Source organism: Brachypodium distachyon, chromosome 3 (assembly GCF_000005505.3).
Source record: "Brachypodium distachyon strain Bd21 chromosome 3, Brachypodium_distachyon_v3.0, whole genome shotgun sequence".
NCBI lineage: Eukaryota > Viridiplantae > Streptophyta > Magnoliopsida > Poales > Poaceae > Brachypodium > Brachypodium distachyon.
In genome coordinates this window covers 504,111-517,524 of record NC_016133.3, presented here as the reverse complement: position 1 = coordinate 517,524, position 13,414 = coordinate 504,111, and the positions used below count along the sequence as shown (strand labels likewise).

Sequence of the window (13,414 nt, the reverse complement as noted above, 5' to 3'; positions counted from 1 at the left end):
TACACAAAATTAAGAGTCCAGCTGCTGCTGTTCACTTGCTTACTTATTCCTGCATGCATGTGCTATAGCTTCTCAAATTAAGAGTCTTCTTGTTCCCTTCTGTGACCAACTGCCATGATTGGCCTGCTTGGCTGCATGCTTACTTGCACTCAAGACTTGTTTTACGAGTTTAAACTAGTGAATTATTGGATGCCAATTATTACATAGAGAATCTACACACTACACACATCTCTTGCTTAAACTAAACAACTGGGAAAAAAATTATTGGAGATACATGCATGACAAGTGTCAATGATGTCCACAGCCCTGGAAACAACATGGCATCATGGATTAGAGACTGAAGTGCAGGGTTTGAGCTGGCAAATTGGCATTGGCAATGGCAATATGCATGTGTGTGCCAATTAGCAGTGGTGGGAGTGAATCAGTGAGGCCATGAGAGGCACTATAATTAAACTGTGGCAATTAAGATTCTTGGGTCATTACCATGTTTGGTTGTGTCGACAAGAATGTATCATTTGCCACGTCGGCTAGCTGCATTATTGCTGTTTAGTCTGGACGCAGGTTGGCCGGAGGATGCTGTCCTCGATAGAGATGACAGGATCTGATGAGCAAGCAACCAAGCATGAGTCATCATCTTATATATTGATTGCCAAGTGTATGTACAGTTTAATCTTAATCTTGGCAAGCTACCGAGTTATCTTTCTACCACGTGTTTTGCACATATAAACACACACCGAGTAGTCATTGTCGCAGTTACATCATGTAAAAAGCACCATATGTATGTCGGCTTCACGGTAATAGGTTTAATTTTTCAAAATCAACATCTAATCATGCATCAACACTAATCTTTTCTCCGTTAGTAATTTTTTCACTTAATAACTGGGGGTCCAGCTGAACCCAAAGGCTGTAACGCAAGTAGGTGGCGGGATCGCGAAACGCACATGTACATTGGCAAGGTCTTGCGATAGTGTTGACCAAGTCAATCATTCTCTAGGCCGACTTCGACGTGTCCGCACTTGGAAACAACCCCAAAGCCCGTAAGCCATCGCCACGTCACCACTATGCATCGGTTAATTAATTGGTTGTTAGATGCCACTTGGCCGCACCAAACTCCTCAATTAAGAAATGGATGATCGTCGTTGCCGCCGCGTCGAGCTTACAACTGACATGTCATCCCTCAATCCCACGTGGCACACGTGCGGCGATCGAGGTGACACTTGGAGATTGGCAAGGCCATGGGTTGAGTTCCCTGGACAGACCCAAGAATTTTGGGTGGCTCGAATTAATCGAGTAGTCCGGCCGTAGGCTCATTATTGTTGTCCCTACTGCCACATTATTGTACTCGATCGATCTGCGACGATGTTCCTGTGCTGATGATGCTGCTCAAATCGATGTGAATCTTGAAGAGGGTTTTATGTCCAGGTCGAGTTAATTTGGTGCAAAAGGAGATCGTATATGGAGTAGCCAGGACTGCTTTAATTAGCATCCATGATCTCTATGCGTTATTTATCGTTGCAGGTAGCTTAAAAGGTCCTAATCTTAATTCTACGTATTCGCAAATTTAGAGGTCTACTAATCTTGCCACGTCATGCATGCGCATCCATCCTACCTGGATGCTATCTGTCGGCCGGCTGACTGTACTACGTGTGGGGCAGATCAGCAGGCAGTGAGTGTGAAAAGTCAAGATCGAGTAGAAGCAGGTCGTTAAGTTGTATATTTGGTAGTACTGGTTAGCTGCCCTCAATTATTGCCACCTGTCGCATTGCCCACCAGCCACGTCACCATCGATCGACCAAAGCCGTGTGCGTGCCCTAGGCCTCTGCCGACGTGTCATCTTACTCGCTTCGCAAGCTCGGCTGTCACACTGCCAGCCACGTCAACATCGTATCAATCAACCGAGCCGCGTACTCCCATCGACACATGTCGCCATAGTCGCAGAGTCAGCTCGTAGTCTCTACCAACACGGAAAGAAAAAGGAAAAAAAAAGATGCGCACGCAGAAGCTGACATGGCAGGCAGGCAGCACCCGCCAGTTGGAGCGATGACACCTGGACAGATCCGCAGCCAGGAGTCTTCTTCCTACACTAGACCTTCTTCTTTTTCTTTTTTGCTAGGTGAGTTGGTAGCTAGAATTTTGGGTGGTCTTCAATGGATCGATTGTTCCATCCATCGATCTCTTGTTGGCTGTTTGCTCTGCATTATTGTACTGCCAACAAGCATGCGTGATGCTGATGAATAATCTGCAAGAAATTCAATTGAAGCAAGCAATGCAAGGAGTTGTGGCTTGCATTGGTTCTTCCTATGCATACATATGCATGACACCTCCCTGAATTAGGACAGTGACAGTATATATGTGACCAGTGACCCCGATCCGCACGCTTGCATCTCTCTTAATTAGTTTCCTCTCTTCCCGCTACTAGCTAGCTAGCTCATTGGACACTCTTCTGGCCTCTATCCATTATTGATCAAATGATCTTGATCATCCACCCCACTGTGTACATATATATATATATATATATAGATAGATATATAGATATGTATTCTCTTGGTGTTTCCTGAAATTCCTTGTGTTTTTTTTAAGTTTCCTGAAATTCCTTGAGATATGAATCTTGGGGTACGGCAAGCTACATAGCCTATAGTAGGATTAGCAACAGCCAACACAAACACTACTAATTTAGGTCCATCATATATGGAACATATGGATTGTCCATATATTGTTGCCACCTGTCAAAACTGCCTTGTCAGCATTGACCGGTCGGTCGATCATATATTCATATTGGCGTAACAAACCAAGGGGATGTACACTCGGCAGCGTCAACCTCTGCAGGTTCAATGCATTTAGCTAACCGACGTGTCATTGTGCGTGCTGGACCGAGAAAGAGCAAAGCACATGCACACTCATCACCTACCTCTACCTGACATGACACCTGGCGCCAGATGGATCGAGTTAGCGATTGGGCGACACTTGGGCACATCGTCAAGTTTCCAAGAAATTAACCTGGATGGGTTCAATCCATCCATCCATCCATCTTCAAATATGGGTTTAGTACATAACTATCTCCAAAAGAACATAAAATATTTAAATCCAAAGCTTGATAAAAAGAATCATGTTCCGTGAATGGTCAGGATTTTTCGGCAAACGCAAATCTCAAAACCTTGGTGTAAAAACATGCAACTAATCGTTTCGCCACTGTGCATACATCGTTAGTGTCCTTTACATATGATCCCATATATTATTGCCATCTATCACCCTGCTTATTCATCATGGCAACATCTCGATCGACCCGATCACCAATCAACCAACCAACCAACAAGGGGAGGACACTCCACGGCATCGAGCGCGTGTATCTACAGGTCCAAAACACACACGCGCGCTACCCGCCGACGTGTCATTGCGCGTGCTCGATCAACCGTGTCGAGTGTCGACGGTGAGACGATGTAAAAAGAGAAAGAGAAATTAAAGCGCACGCTAACCACCCGATCCATGTGGCACCCTAGCGATGGATCGACACTTGGACAGACCCATAGCCAGGAGTATAGTCCGGCGGATGGAGCCTCCCATTTCCAAGAAACCTGGATGGCTTTTAATCCATCCATATATCCATCCATCATCCTAGTCTCCATCTTTTCCTCTGCATTATTGTACTTTCATGTCTGATCGACTGATATATGCCGCTAGCTGAATCGTGATCCGCGTGAACTTCTCGAATTGGTTGGTTGGATCCATGGAAAGGACGCCTCTCAGAATTAAGCTTAGATTTAGGGGTTAAACCCAAGCTAGGACAGTGACAGTGACCACACACCAGCTGACCAGAAACTCCTGCCCGGCTTCTTTCCTCCATCCATTATTGATTATGATGCATCTAATTAAATGATGATGTTTAACTTCTCCCTCTTCTGATTATGTGAAACTGAAGCTTCTAATTAACTGCAAGGCTAGCAGGACCAGTACTGCTTGGCACTACACTGATCGATCCCTCTAGAACTAGCTTGTTGCTCAATCAACTAGTGGCTGCTGATTGGCCCCGGACGGTCCACATGTATAATGGATCTTTCTAGAACGAGAGAACCCCAACCTCTCTGTGATCTCTCTCCGACATTGATGAGTCAGCACCTCGTGGATAACAAAGTCCAGCAGTACTGATCGGCCAGCAGCACATGTGGTGTGCAGTGCAGTCCATTGCTGGCAAGAAACGAGAGGCCATATGCATGAATTGCTAGCTTGCCGAGGGAAGAAGAAGAAGAAGATGCAATGTCATGTGTCATGTCTATTGTTGTCTACTAGCACTGTTGCTGGATCAACATGAACTTGTGACCAAGATGCTGCCACCTGGCGTTGCTTAAGGACACGGCCATCTCTCTTGATTAATCCCCAATTAATCTTCATGGGTTTGCATGCATTGGTGATGCATGCATATATGCATGGATTAAAGCGGCTTTCGTTTCGTGAGAGGCTGTGTAGGCCAAGAAAATGGCAAGGAATATAAGAGGAAGGAGATCGAAGAGTGTCATAAGGTGGGGTCTCATCACTCACATGCATGGCGTGCTAGCTGACAGCGCAAGAGTCCGAATTTTTTGATGAATTATTTGTGGGGCCTTATTTGACGGAATCTCCTAACCTGTTTTTGTTTCTTGTTTGTCACGTAGCCACCCACGTCCCTCGAGAAGAAGTTAAGAAAAAAAAAAGAGTTGTAGTATGTGCAACGGGGCCTCGATTGTGCTAGCAAAGTTCAGTTTACAATCCCTTGACTCCATTTTCAGTTAAAGCTTCCCAAAAATATGAAGAAAACAGTTTACAATTACTCCTAGCCTGTTTTACCAGTTAGTTACTTCTCGATGGGGCCATAATAGAGACACTCCGCCTACATATTACTCAATTTCACAAAACATCTCATATTGATTTGTGCATCTAAATTAAGACAGCTCGTGTGACTATTCATATTTGTTCAAGATTAAATGGGTGAGAACAATTATTGGCCGGATGCGGGCATGCAGCCGGAGAAAAATGAGCTGTATTAATTATATAGACGTGTTTTGTGGAATGGATGGACTATATATGCTTTGGAAAGGAATCAATTTCAAGGATTCGGGGTTGTTATTACCAAAACAAACGAAAACGAGAGAAGGCTTCTTTCTGTTTGGAGACCCGGCAATTGTGGAACTAGAAGCTTAATTTGACTTGGCCACACACCGGTCAATTAATCGATGCCCCCATATGCACATGCACATGTATATATGTAAACGCTGTGGCCATCCTACATCGTTCCACCGAATCAATGCATTCATTGGTCGGTCATGATATATGCAAACAAATGTTAATCACAGCATTAGTTCCGTCATCAGGCCGACATGAATCAAATGGATCCATCAGTGAGTCTAAAGGCATATATACATATGCATGCACATGTACATGTGATCGATCGATCAGCTGGCTCCTGTTCACGTCGATTGAACACCTAGGAGAGATTAATTAGTTGCATCTTTAGTTATGTACGAGTAGTTAAATGTATACGATTGGACTAAATCATTGTTCAAGTATACAAGACCTATTTGGAAGGTCACATAAACCCAAAAAAAAAAAACAATTTCGCCTCATCCAACCCCCACCCTGAGCCCGGCGAGCCCGAAGAGGCGCCGGGAGCAATGACGGCTCAGTGGTCTGTTTGTGTCAAGCCATTTGGTCAGGCTCCCCGTTCTGACCGGCCTGACCAAGCAAAAAAAGCATGGTTATATGGCCATATGGTCAGGCTCCGGTGCAAAGGCTGACTTGTGGGGCCCGACGATCAGATCTACGCGTAGGCAGCGGGACTACGAAATCACGGGTTTGCTGTGCTACATTAGCACAAATGTCGTCGTAAATGGAAAAGCAAGTCCAGAAGTTATGGGTTTTCTGTTTGATGCCTATCTTCTAAAGATAGGGATCTCTGGATCTCTGATACTTAATACTCTCGAAGAGATAGATACTCATATATATCCATGGCGTGTCGTGCGTCTTTCTTCGCTAAATAGATCATCCAACTCATCATCATCAAGCCACTAACTAAACCATGATCTGATGATCAGCCAACAAGTAAATTTCCCACAAGGACAAATTAACGGCGGCTGCTAGCTGCTGCTCTACATGCCATGTTCCATCTTAACTTGATCCTTAATAATCCAGCTGGATATATATAATCAACGTGTCCTGGCCTGGATGGAATCTGTGGATCATGATTAACCAACCAGCGTTCCCCTCACTGGCATGCCGGGCCCGCCGCGCAGACGCATTATGCTGTTTAATTACATTTCTTTGTTGTTGATATCATTAAGAGATAGAAGGATTATAATGATATAATTAACCGAAAGGGATGGATGGAGAGATTGGAGAGTATAAATACCGGCACGAGAAGCAGCAGAGCTCCTCGGCAAACACGCACCGCCTCTTCTTCTTCTTCTTCTTCTTCTTCTTCTTGTTGAGATTAGCACAAGAAAGAAGAAGAGGATCTTCCACTAATCCCTCTCCCTGTTAGCAAAGATCTCCCTTTTTCTGCTCCATTAATCCTTTCCTTCCTTGTTCCCCATCTCTCCAAATCGAGATTGGCATCTCGATTCGAAATTTCCTGATGACATTAATGGAGGCCAGAGACGGCGGCTCGCCGGCGCTGCCGTGCTCGTCCTACGCGGCGCTGCCGGACGACGCCGAGGCCGCCGCACAGCCGGGGCGCGGCCGCCGCCGGGCCAGCGGGGGAGCGGTGTGCGCCGCCGTCCTGCTGACGACGGCTGCCGTGCTCCTGTCCCTCGCCGCGCTCGCCGGCGTCCGCCTCGCCGGACACCTGCCCGCCAACGGAGGTGTCCTGGAGGAGCAGCCGGCGGCGGCCGTACTGGGAAGCAGGGGGCCCGAGGCGGGCGTGTCGGAGAAGACGTCCGGCGCCGCCGTGGATGTCAGGCTGGGCGCCGGAGCCGGTGAAGAGAACGCGTTCCCGTGGAGCAATGCGATGCTCCAATGGCAGCGCACCGGGTTCCACTTCCAGCCGGAGAAGAACTGGATGAACGACCCCAACGGTAATTACCTTCTTAATCCTTCTTCTTCTTCGTCTCCGGCAACAAGCAATTTCATTTCCAGATTCTACTCTGTTCTTCCTCTTTCCAGATTACGCCATTAGTAATTGATTACTTACTCTGTTCTGTTCCAGTCAATCTCGTTTCCAGTAATACTCTGTTCTTCTTGTTGCATCCACGCCATGAATCAATCGATTAATTTCCTGCAATTCCTGGTAGTTGTTAGAGATGGAATCTGAATCCTGCATGCACGCATCGACGGTTTCCTGGCATTTCTTGTTAGAGACACCTTCGGAATCTGAATATCCACACGCTATTCAGTTACAAGATTCCCCCTTTAACAATAGCCTCCAGAAATTAATTTAAATGCTAATAAATTTAATGTAAATCCAAATGGAATTCTTATTCGATGCAAAAAATTCTTTTTGACTGTGCAGGGCCGGTGTACTACAAGGGGTGGTACCACCTGTTCTACCAGTACAACCCTACCGGCGCAATCTGGGGCAACAAGATCGCCTGGGGCCACGCCGTGTCCCGGGACCTCCTCCGGTGGCGCCACCTCCCCATCGCCATGTCGCCGGACCAGTGGTACGACATCAACGGCGTCTGGACGGGGTCTGCCACCGTGCTGCCCAACGGCACGCTCGCCATGCTCTACACGGGGTCCACCAACGCTTCCGTGCAGGTCCAGTGTCTGGCGTTCCCTTCTGACCCGGAAGACCCGTTGTTGATCGAGTGGACCAAGGATGAGCGGAACCCGGTCATGTACCCGCCCACGGAGATCGGGGAGAGAGACTTCCGGGACCCGACCACCGCGTGGCGCGACCCGGAGGACGACACGTGGCGCATCGTCATCGGGTCCAAGGACGCCCACCATGCCGGCATTGCCATGACCTACAAGACAATCGACTTCGTCAACTACGACCTCGTGCCTGGGTTGTTGCACCGTGTGCCGGCGACGGGGATGTGGGAGTGCATTGATCTATACCCTGTCTCTGGGAAGCACGGCATCGACATGACGGCGGCAATGGCGGCGTCGAGCAACGAAGGAGGCGGAGAGGAGACGGTGTACGTGATGAAGGCGAGCATGGACGATGACCGGCATGATTACTATGCGTTGGGGAAGTATGATGCCAAGGCCAATAAGTGGACGCCCTTGGATGAGGAGGCTGATGTTGGGATTGGGCTGAGGTACGATTGGGGCAAGTTTTACGCTTCCAAGACGTTCTATGATCCGGCGAAGAAGAGGAGAGTTCTCTGGGGTTGGGTCGGCGAGACCGACTCCGAGAGGGCTGACGTGGCCAAAGGATGGGCTTCACTCCAGGTACTTAACATCCCTTTCTTCTTCTTCTTCCAGATCGATGACATTTGTTAATTAGCTAGCATGATTACTGTTTTTAGATAATGAGCTTGATCACTAGTGTTACACTTTTACTGGGTTCCACAGACACGTCGGCATGGGGTGTGTGTGGGCCATGCATATAATAGCATCCACTTGTGATGAAATCGTAGCTGCATGCATGTATGTGCAGCAACAAAATCAATGTTGCTGTCATCTCGTTGTCAAGTGTCCCCTTAGCTTCATTTTACAATTCCAGCCAGACACTGTTGGGATACCTTCAATTCACTGCACAATGCAGCTAGCTTAGATTAGCTAGATGTGTCCCACAAACAAGGCTAAGCTCTGGATGCACATACCCATGACTCATGTGCCACCCATGTGGTCTAGTGGCATGCAAGATTGGCAATTTGGTGCCACCAGCTAACTAACTAACAAACTAAATCATTTCTGCTGGTACAGCCAAACTGGGATTAGACAAGAAAAGGGATCACTTGTCTGCTTAGCCCACAATTAGTACTATCTCTTTGCTGTCACAATGATAAAGAGGATTCTTCAAGTTTAAAAACAGTGATAGAATCATACGGTGTTTATATAAATAAATTAGATTCAAAAGTTGCTGATCAATTTAATTAATCAGTGCCAATTGTTTATGCTATTTTTTTCTCTGCAGTCGCTCCCTCGCACGGTGGTGCTGGACACCAAGACCGGCAGTAACCTCCTTCAGTGGCCGGTGGACGAGGTGGAGACTCTCCGGACAAACTCCACCGACTTCGGCGGCGTCACCGTCGACCATGGCTCCGTCTTCCCGCTCAGGCTCCACCGCGCCACCCAGCTCGACATTCTCGCCGAGTTCCGCCTCGACCCGCTCGACATTGCCGCCGCACAGGAGGCCGACGTCGGCTACAACTGCAGCACCAGCGGTGGCGCGGCAGGCCAGGGCGCACTCGGCCCCTTCGGTCTGCTCGTGCTCGCCGACGCCAGGCACCACGGTGACGGCACGGAGCAGACCGCCGTCTACTTCTACGTCGCCAGGGGCCTGGACGGCCGCCTGCACACTCACTTCTGCCAGGATGAGACGCGTTCGTCCCGCGCCAACGAGATCGTCAAGAGGGTCGTCGGCAATGTCGTGCCGGTTCTTGACGGTGAGGCGCTGTCGGTCAGGGTGCTGGTGGACCACTCCATTGTTGAGAGCTTCGCACAGGGCGGGAGATCAACAGCGACGTCGCGGGTGTACCCGACTGAGGCCATCTACGCCAATGCTGGGGTGTACCTCTTCAACAACGCCACTGGCGCCCGGGTCACCGCCACGAGCCTCGTTGTCCATGAGATGGACTCATCCTACAACCAAGCATACATGGCTTCATTGTAAAAAGATGGAAAGATTATTTTTGGTAGCATATATGTGTATTTCCCTTCTTAATTTTGCTCTACTCTTGTCTTTTCTTCCCTCTTAATTATCCCTATTCATTGTCGAGGCCTTCTAGTAGCTTTAGTAGCTAGTGGAAGATGCCATGATGCAAAGCTAGAGTTGTACATGTATCACATCAGTCCAAAGTTCTTTCAGAAATTTTTGCCTTTCAAATTTTCAGTTGGTATTTATTGTCTCAACCCTGTGTACAATTGCAGAAGAAGCAGGAGAACACTGTGTCCATGTAGCTCCATAAAATTTAACGGACAAAAAAAAGAGATTCTCCACATACCGGATAGCACTTTGTGTTGCAGATATGGAAAATACACTAACCTGGCCATGCTCTGGTGTTCCTGGGGATGCAACCAATGACTCCAGCGGTTCAGCCATTCTGATGTTCCATTGCATTAGTCCTTCAGGGGCATTTCTCGTGAGTTCTTTGCAGCTCCTGCTGCACCTTGTTCTCCTGTACCTAATGATGGCAGAATTGTCAATGACCTCGGCCAAGCAGAACCACCGCAAACACTCTTACAGGCATAAACATACCTCTTTTGAACTCTGCACCTGCAGGGCACATGAATTGTCCTTACTGTAGATGATGGCTGGTGAATGTTATCCATTCTTTGTGTTGCTCAACATTTCTCTTTCTCTTCCAGCAGCACTTACCACTTATATTTCAAGTTGAAGCATGTACAATCTTGCCAGTTAGACAGAGAAATTACCAGAAATCCCCACAAGAGCAAATGCCATTGCTAAACTTGTGAAATCTGACAGCGTCCCTCACAAGAATATCACGCCCAGTTATCTTAGAAATGAACTTGGTAGCATTATGACAATCCACACAGACCCGCAGGTTCTTGACAATCCGAATTGGCATTTCTGGTGGAACAAATATTAAGCCAAAGGCAATTGCAAGCTTCTCGCTATGATGGCTGAGCATGTGAACTTTCTCAGCATCCGCCACGTCATGCAGCACAGAACTGACATCAGGCTTGTATCCTTCTTCCACCATCTTAGAGTTGAGCCACTGTAGCTTTTCATAAATTGTTCTGGAGAAGGGGTGAGACTGGTCATCAGCTGAAAAGATGTGGACTTTATTCTTATACTTGATCCAGCTGCAGCCTGGTTCCTTCTTCACTTGCCTATCCCTCATCCCACGCCTAAGCTTTGCAACATCATTCCATTCACCTTTCGAAGCATGCATGCTGCACAGCAACACATAACTCGCTGGGTTTTGAGGGTCAAGTTTCAAGAGATTCTCGGCGGCCCATTTGCCAATCTCCATGTCACCACGCAACCTACATGCACTCAGCAATGTCGCCCATCCAAACGCATCAGGACAGCGTGGCATCTGCTTTATGAACTCCTCAGCTTGCTTTAACCACCCTGATCTGCTATACAGGTCAATCATACATGTGTAGTGATCATCCAAGGGCACAATATCATGGTCCTGCTGCATGGAATGAAAATAGCTGCGGCCTTTATCCACAAGGCCTGAACGGCTACAAGCAGAAAGGACGCCAATAAACGTTACCCCGTCAGGCTTCACACCCTTAGACAACATCTTCTCAAACAAATCAATAGTTTCTTTTGCCTTCCCAAACTGTGCATAACCCATGACAAGGGCTGTCCAGGAGACCTGATCATGAAACGACATCTCATCAAACAAGCGGTGTGCGTCCTCGATGCTGCCACACTTCCCATACAAGGTAACAAGTGCATTAGACACTGTAACATACGGCCTCAACCCTGAGACAAGCGCCAGACAGTGGAACTGTGCTCCCTCTTCCAGGCTTGCTAGATTAGCACAAGAACTGATAACACTGCCCAGAGTGAAATCATCAGGCTTAATGCCATCCCTCTGCATCTCCGAGAACACCCTCACAGCCTCCTCCCCGCACCCATTCTGTCCATAACCAACAATCATCGCAGTCCATGAGATTATGTTTTTCCACATCATCCTTCTGAAAACAGCTTCTGCTAATCTGACGCTCCTGCACTTTGAATACATGTCAACAAGCGCACTTCCAACGAACACATTGTCCTCGTAGCAAGTTCTGGTTATGTAGGCATGGATCTGTTTCCCCTCTTCCAATGCAGCAAGCGCACCACACGCCGTAAGGATGCTTCCGAAAGTGTACTGATCAATGCCAACACCCTCAGCCCTCATCCTCCTGAAAACATCGAGCGCCTCCGACTCCAGCCCGTTCTGCGTCAGCCCGGTAACCATCGTAGTCCAAGTAATCGAATCCCTTTCTTCTATCGCCTCAAACAACGCCCTCGCCTCCGCAACCATCTTGCACCGGAGCAGCCCCGTGATCATGGTGTTACACATCACCACATTCTTTCCCTCCATCTCATCAAACACCCGCCTGGCGTCCCCGATGGGGCCCACCTTGGCGTACATGTCGACGAGCGGGCTCCCCGTGAAGGCGTACGCCCCGAACCCGAGCCGCAGGATCTGGCAATGCACCTGCCGGCCGAGCGCGCGGTCGCCGAGCGCCGACGCGACCATGACCACCCCAGACATCGTGATGCGGCTGGGCCTGACCCCAGCCTCGTCCCGCAACAGTGCCACGTACGCCCCGGCGGCGCGGGCGTGGGCGCCGGCGCGGGAGAACCCGGCCAGGAGCGCGTTGTAGGAGACGGCGTCCCGCTGCGGCAGCGACGTGAAGAGGCGCTCCATGTCCCGCACGAGCCCCGCGCGGGCGAGCGCCGAGAGGAGGGAGTTGCCCGTGACGAGGTTCCGGCCGGGCATCGCGTCAAACACGCGGCGCGCGTGGGGGAGCAGGCCGGAGCTCGCGTAGGCGGTGAGGAGCGTGTTGAGGAGGTAGGTCGGGGAAGGGTGCGGGAGGGTCCGGAGGATGAGGGCGTGCACGGCGGCCGTGAGGATCGCCCCTTGCCGGCCGCCGGCGTGCGCCGCGGCGGCGAGGTGGGAGGCGTACTGGTCGCAGAGCTGGCGGCTGCCCATTGCGGGAGGGAGGGAAACGAACGAAGCCGGCGGTTTGGGCTTTGGGAGTAGAGTAGTAAATCAAGATGGGCTGGGCCAATATCTCGTTAGACACCTCAGATTGAGGCCTATGGGCTGAAGGACTGTCCGGAAAGGCCTTTCTTCAGAACCGAGCTGAAATCGAGGCTCCACCAAAAAAAAAAGAGCTGAAATCGAGGCCCGTATGCACAGAGCACCCACTGGGCCTGGAGAGCAACAATGTCTTCTTCTTCTTCTTCTTCTTCTTCTTCTTCTTCTTCTTCTTCTTTTGTCTCACCGTTTTTTTGGCAGTCAACAGAAAAATAAATTCCCCTAAAAAAACAGAGAAATAAATTATTCGCTAAAAAAACAGAAAAATAAATTACTGAGGTTACACTACTTACACAGCAACCCAAATACCCAATATATACAAAATAAATCAACACAATTGCCGGAATTTATTACATGCATGGACCTCATACTACTCAGGAAGCACATGAAGGCCTAACCAGTTACAATAACACCATCAAGTCCAAGACATAAGAATAGCCGTGGAATAAAACAGCATCCCCTGCCCAGAGAAACAGATGGTGAAATATCCGACGACATGCGGGGACAAGTTCCTTCAACATGGACATCTATCATGAATATATACTCCC

The 13,414-nt window shown here is 48.8% G+C and overlaps 2 protein-coding genes across 3 annotated transcripts; one reads left to right on the top strand and one right to left on the bottom strand.

Moving 5' to 3' along the window:
* Window positions 1-6,018: 6,018 nt before the first annotated feature.
* LOC100828096 (putative pentatricopeptide repeat-containing protein At1g68930) lies at window positions 6,019-12,963 on the bottom strand. 2 transcript variants are annotated; one of them, XM_024461687.1, is made up of 4 exons: window positions 10,334-12,963; window positions 10,121-10,259; window positions 6,377-7,240; window positions 6,019-6,270 (listed from the first exon to the last, which is right to left on the bottom strand). In XM_024461687.1, exon 1 carries the CDS (start codon window positions 12,756-12,758, stop codon window positions 10,506-10,508), a length of 2,253 nt encoding a protein of 750 aa, XP_024317455.1. In that variant the 5' UTR covers window positions 12,759-12,963; the 3' UTR covers window positions 6,019-6,270; window positions 6,377-7,240; window positions 10,121-10,259; window positions 10,334-10,505. The 2 variants fall into 2 exon arrangements, with proteins under 2 accessions (XP_024317455.1, XP_003570784.1); XM_003570736.4 differs by having other exon boundaries at window positions 6,019-7,240.
* LOC100839920 (sucrose:sucrose 1-fructosyltransferase) lies at window positions 6,571-9,967 on the top strand. Its single transcript, XM_003571133.4, has 3 exons — window positions 6,571-7,040; window positions 7,475-8,361; window positions 9,050-9,967. The coding sequence occupies exons 1-3, from the start codon at window positions 6,602-6,604 to the stop codon at window positions 9,746-9,748; spliced, it is 2,025 nt and encodes a 674-aa protein (XP_003571181.2). The 5' UTR covers window positions 6,571-6,601; the 3' UTR covers window positions 9,749-9,967.
* Window positions 12,964-13,414: the final 451 nt, after the last annotated feature.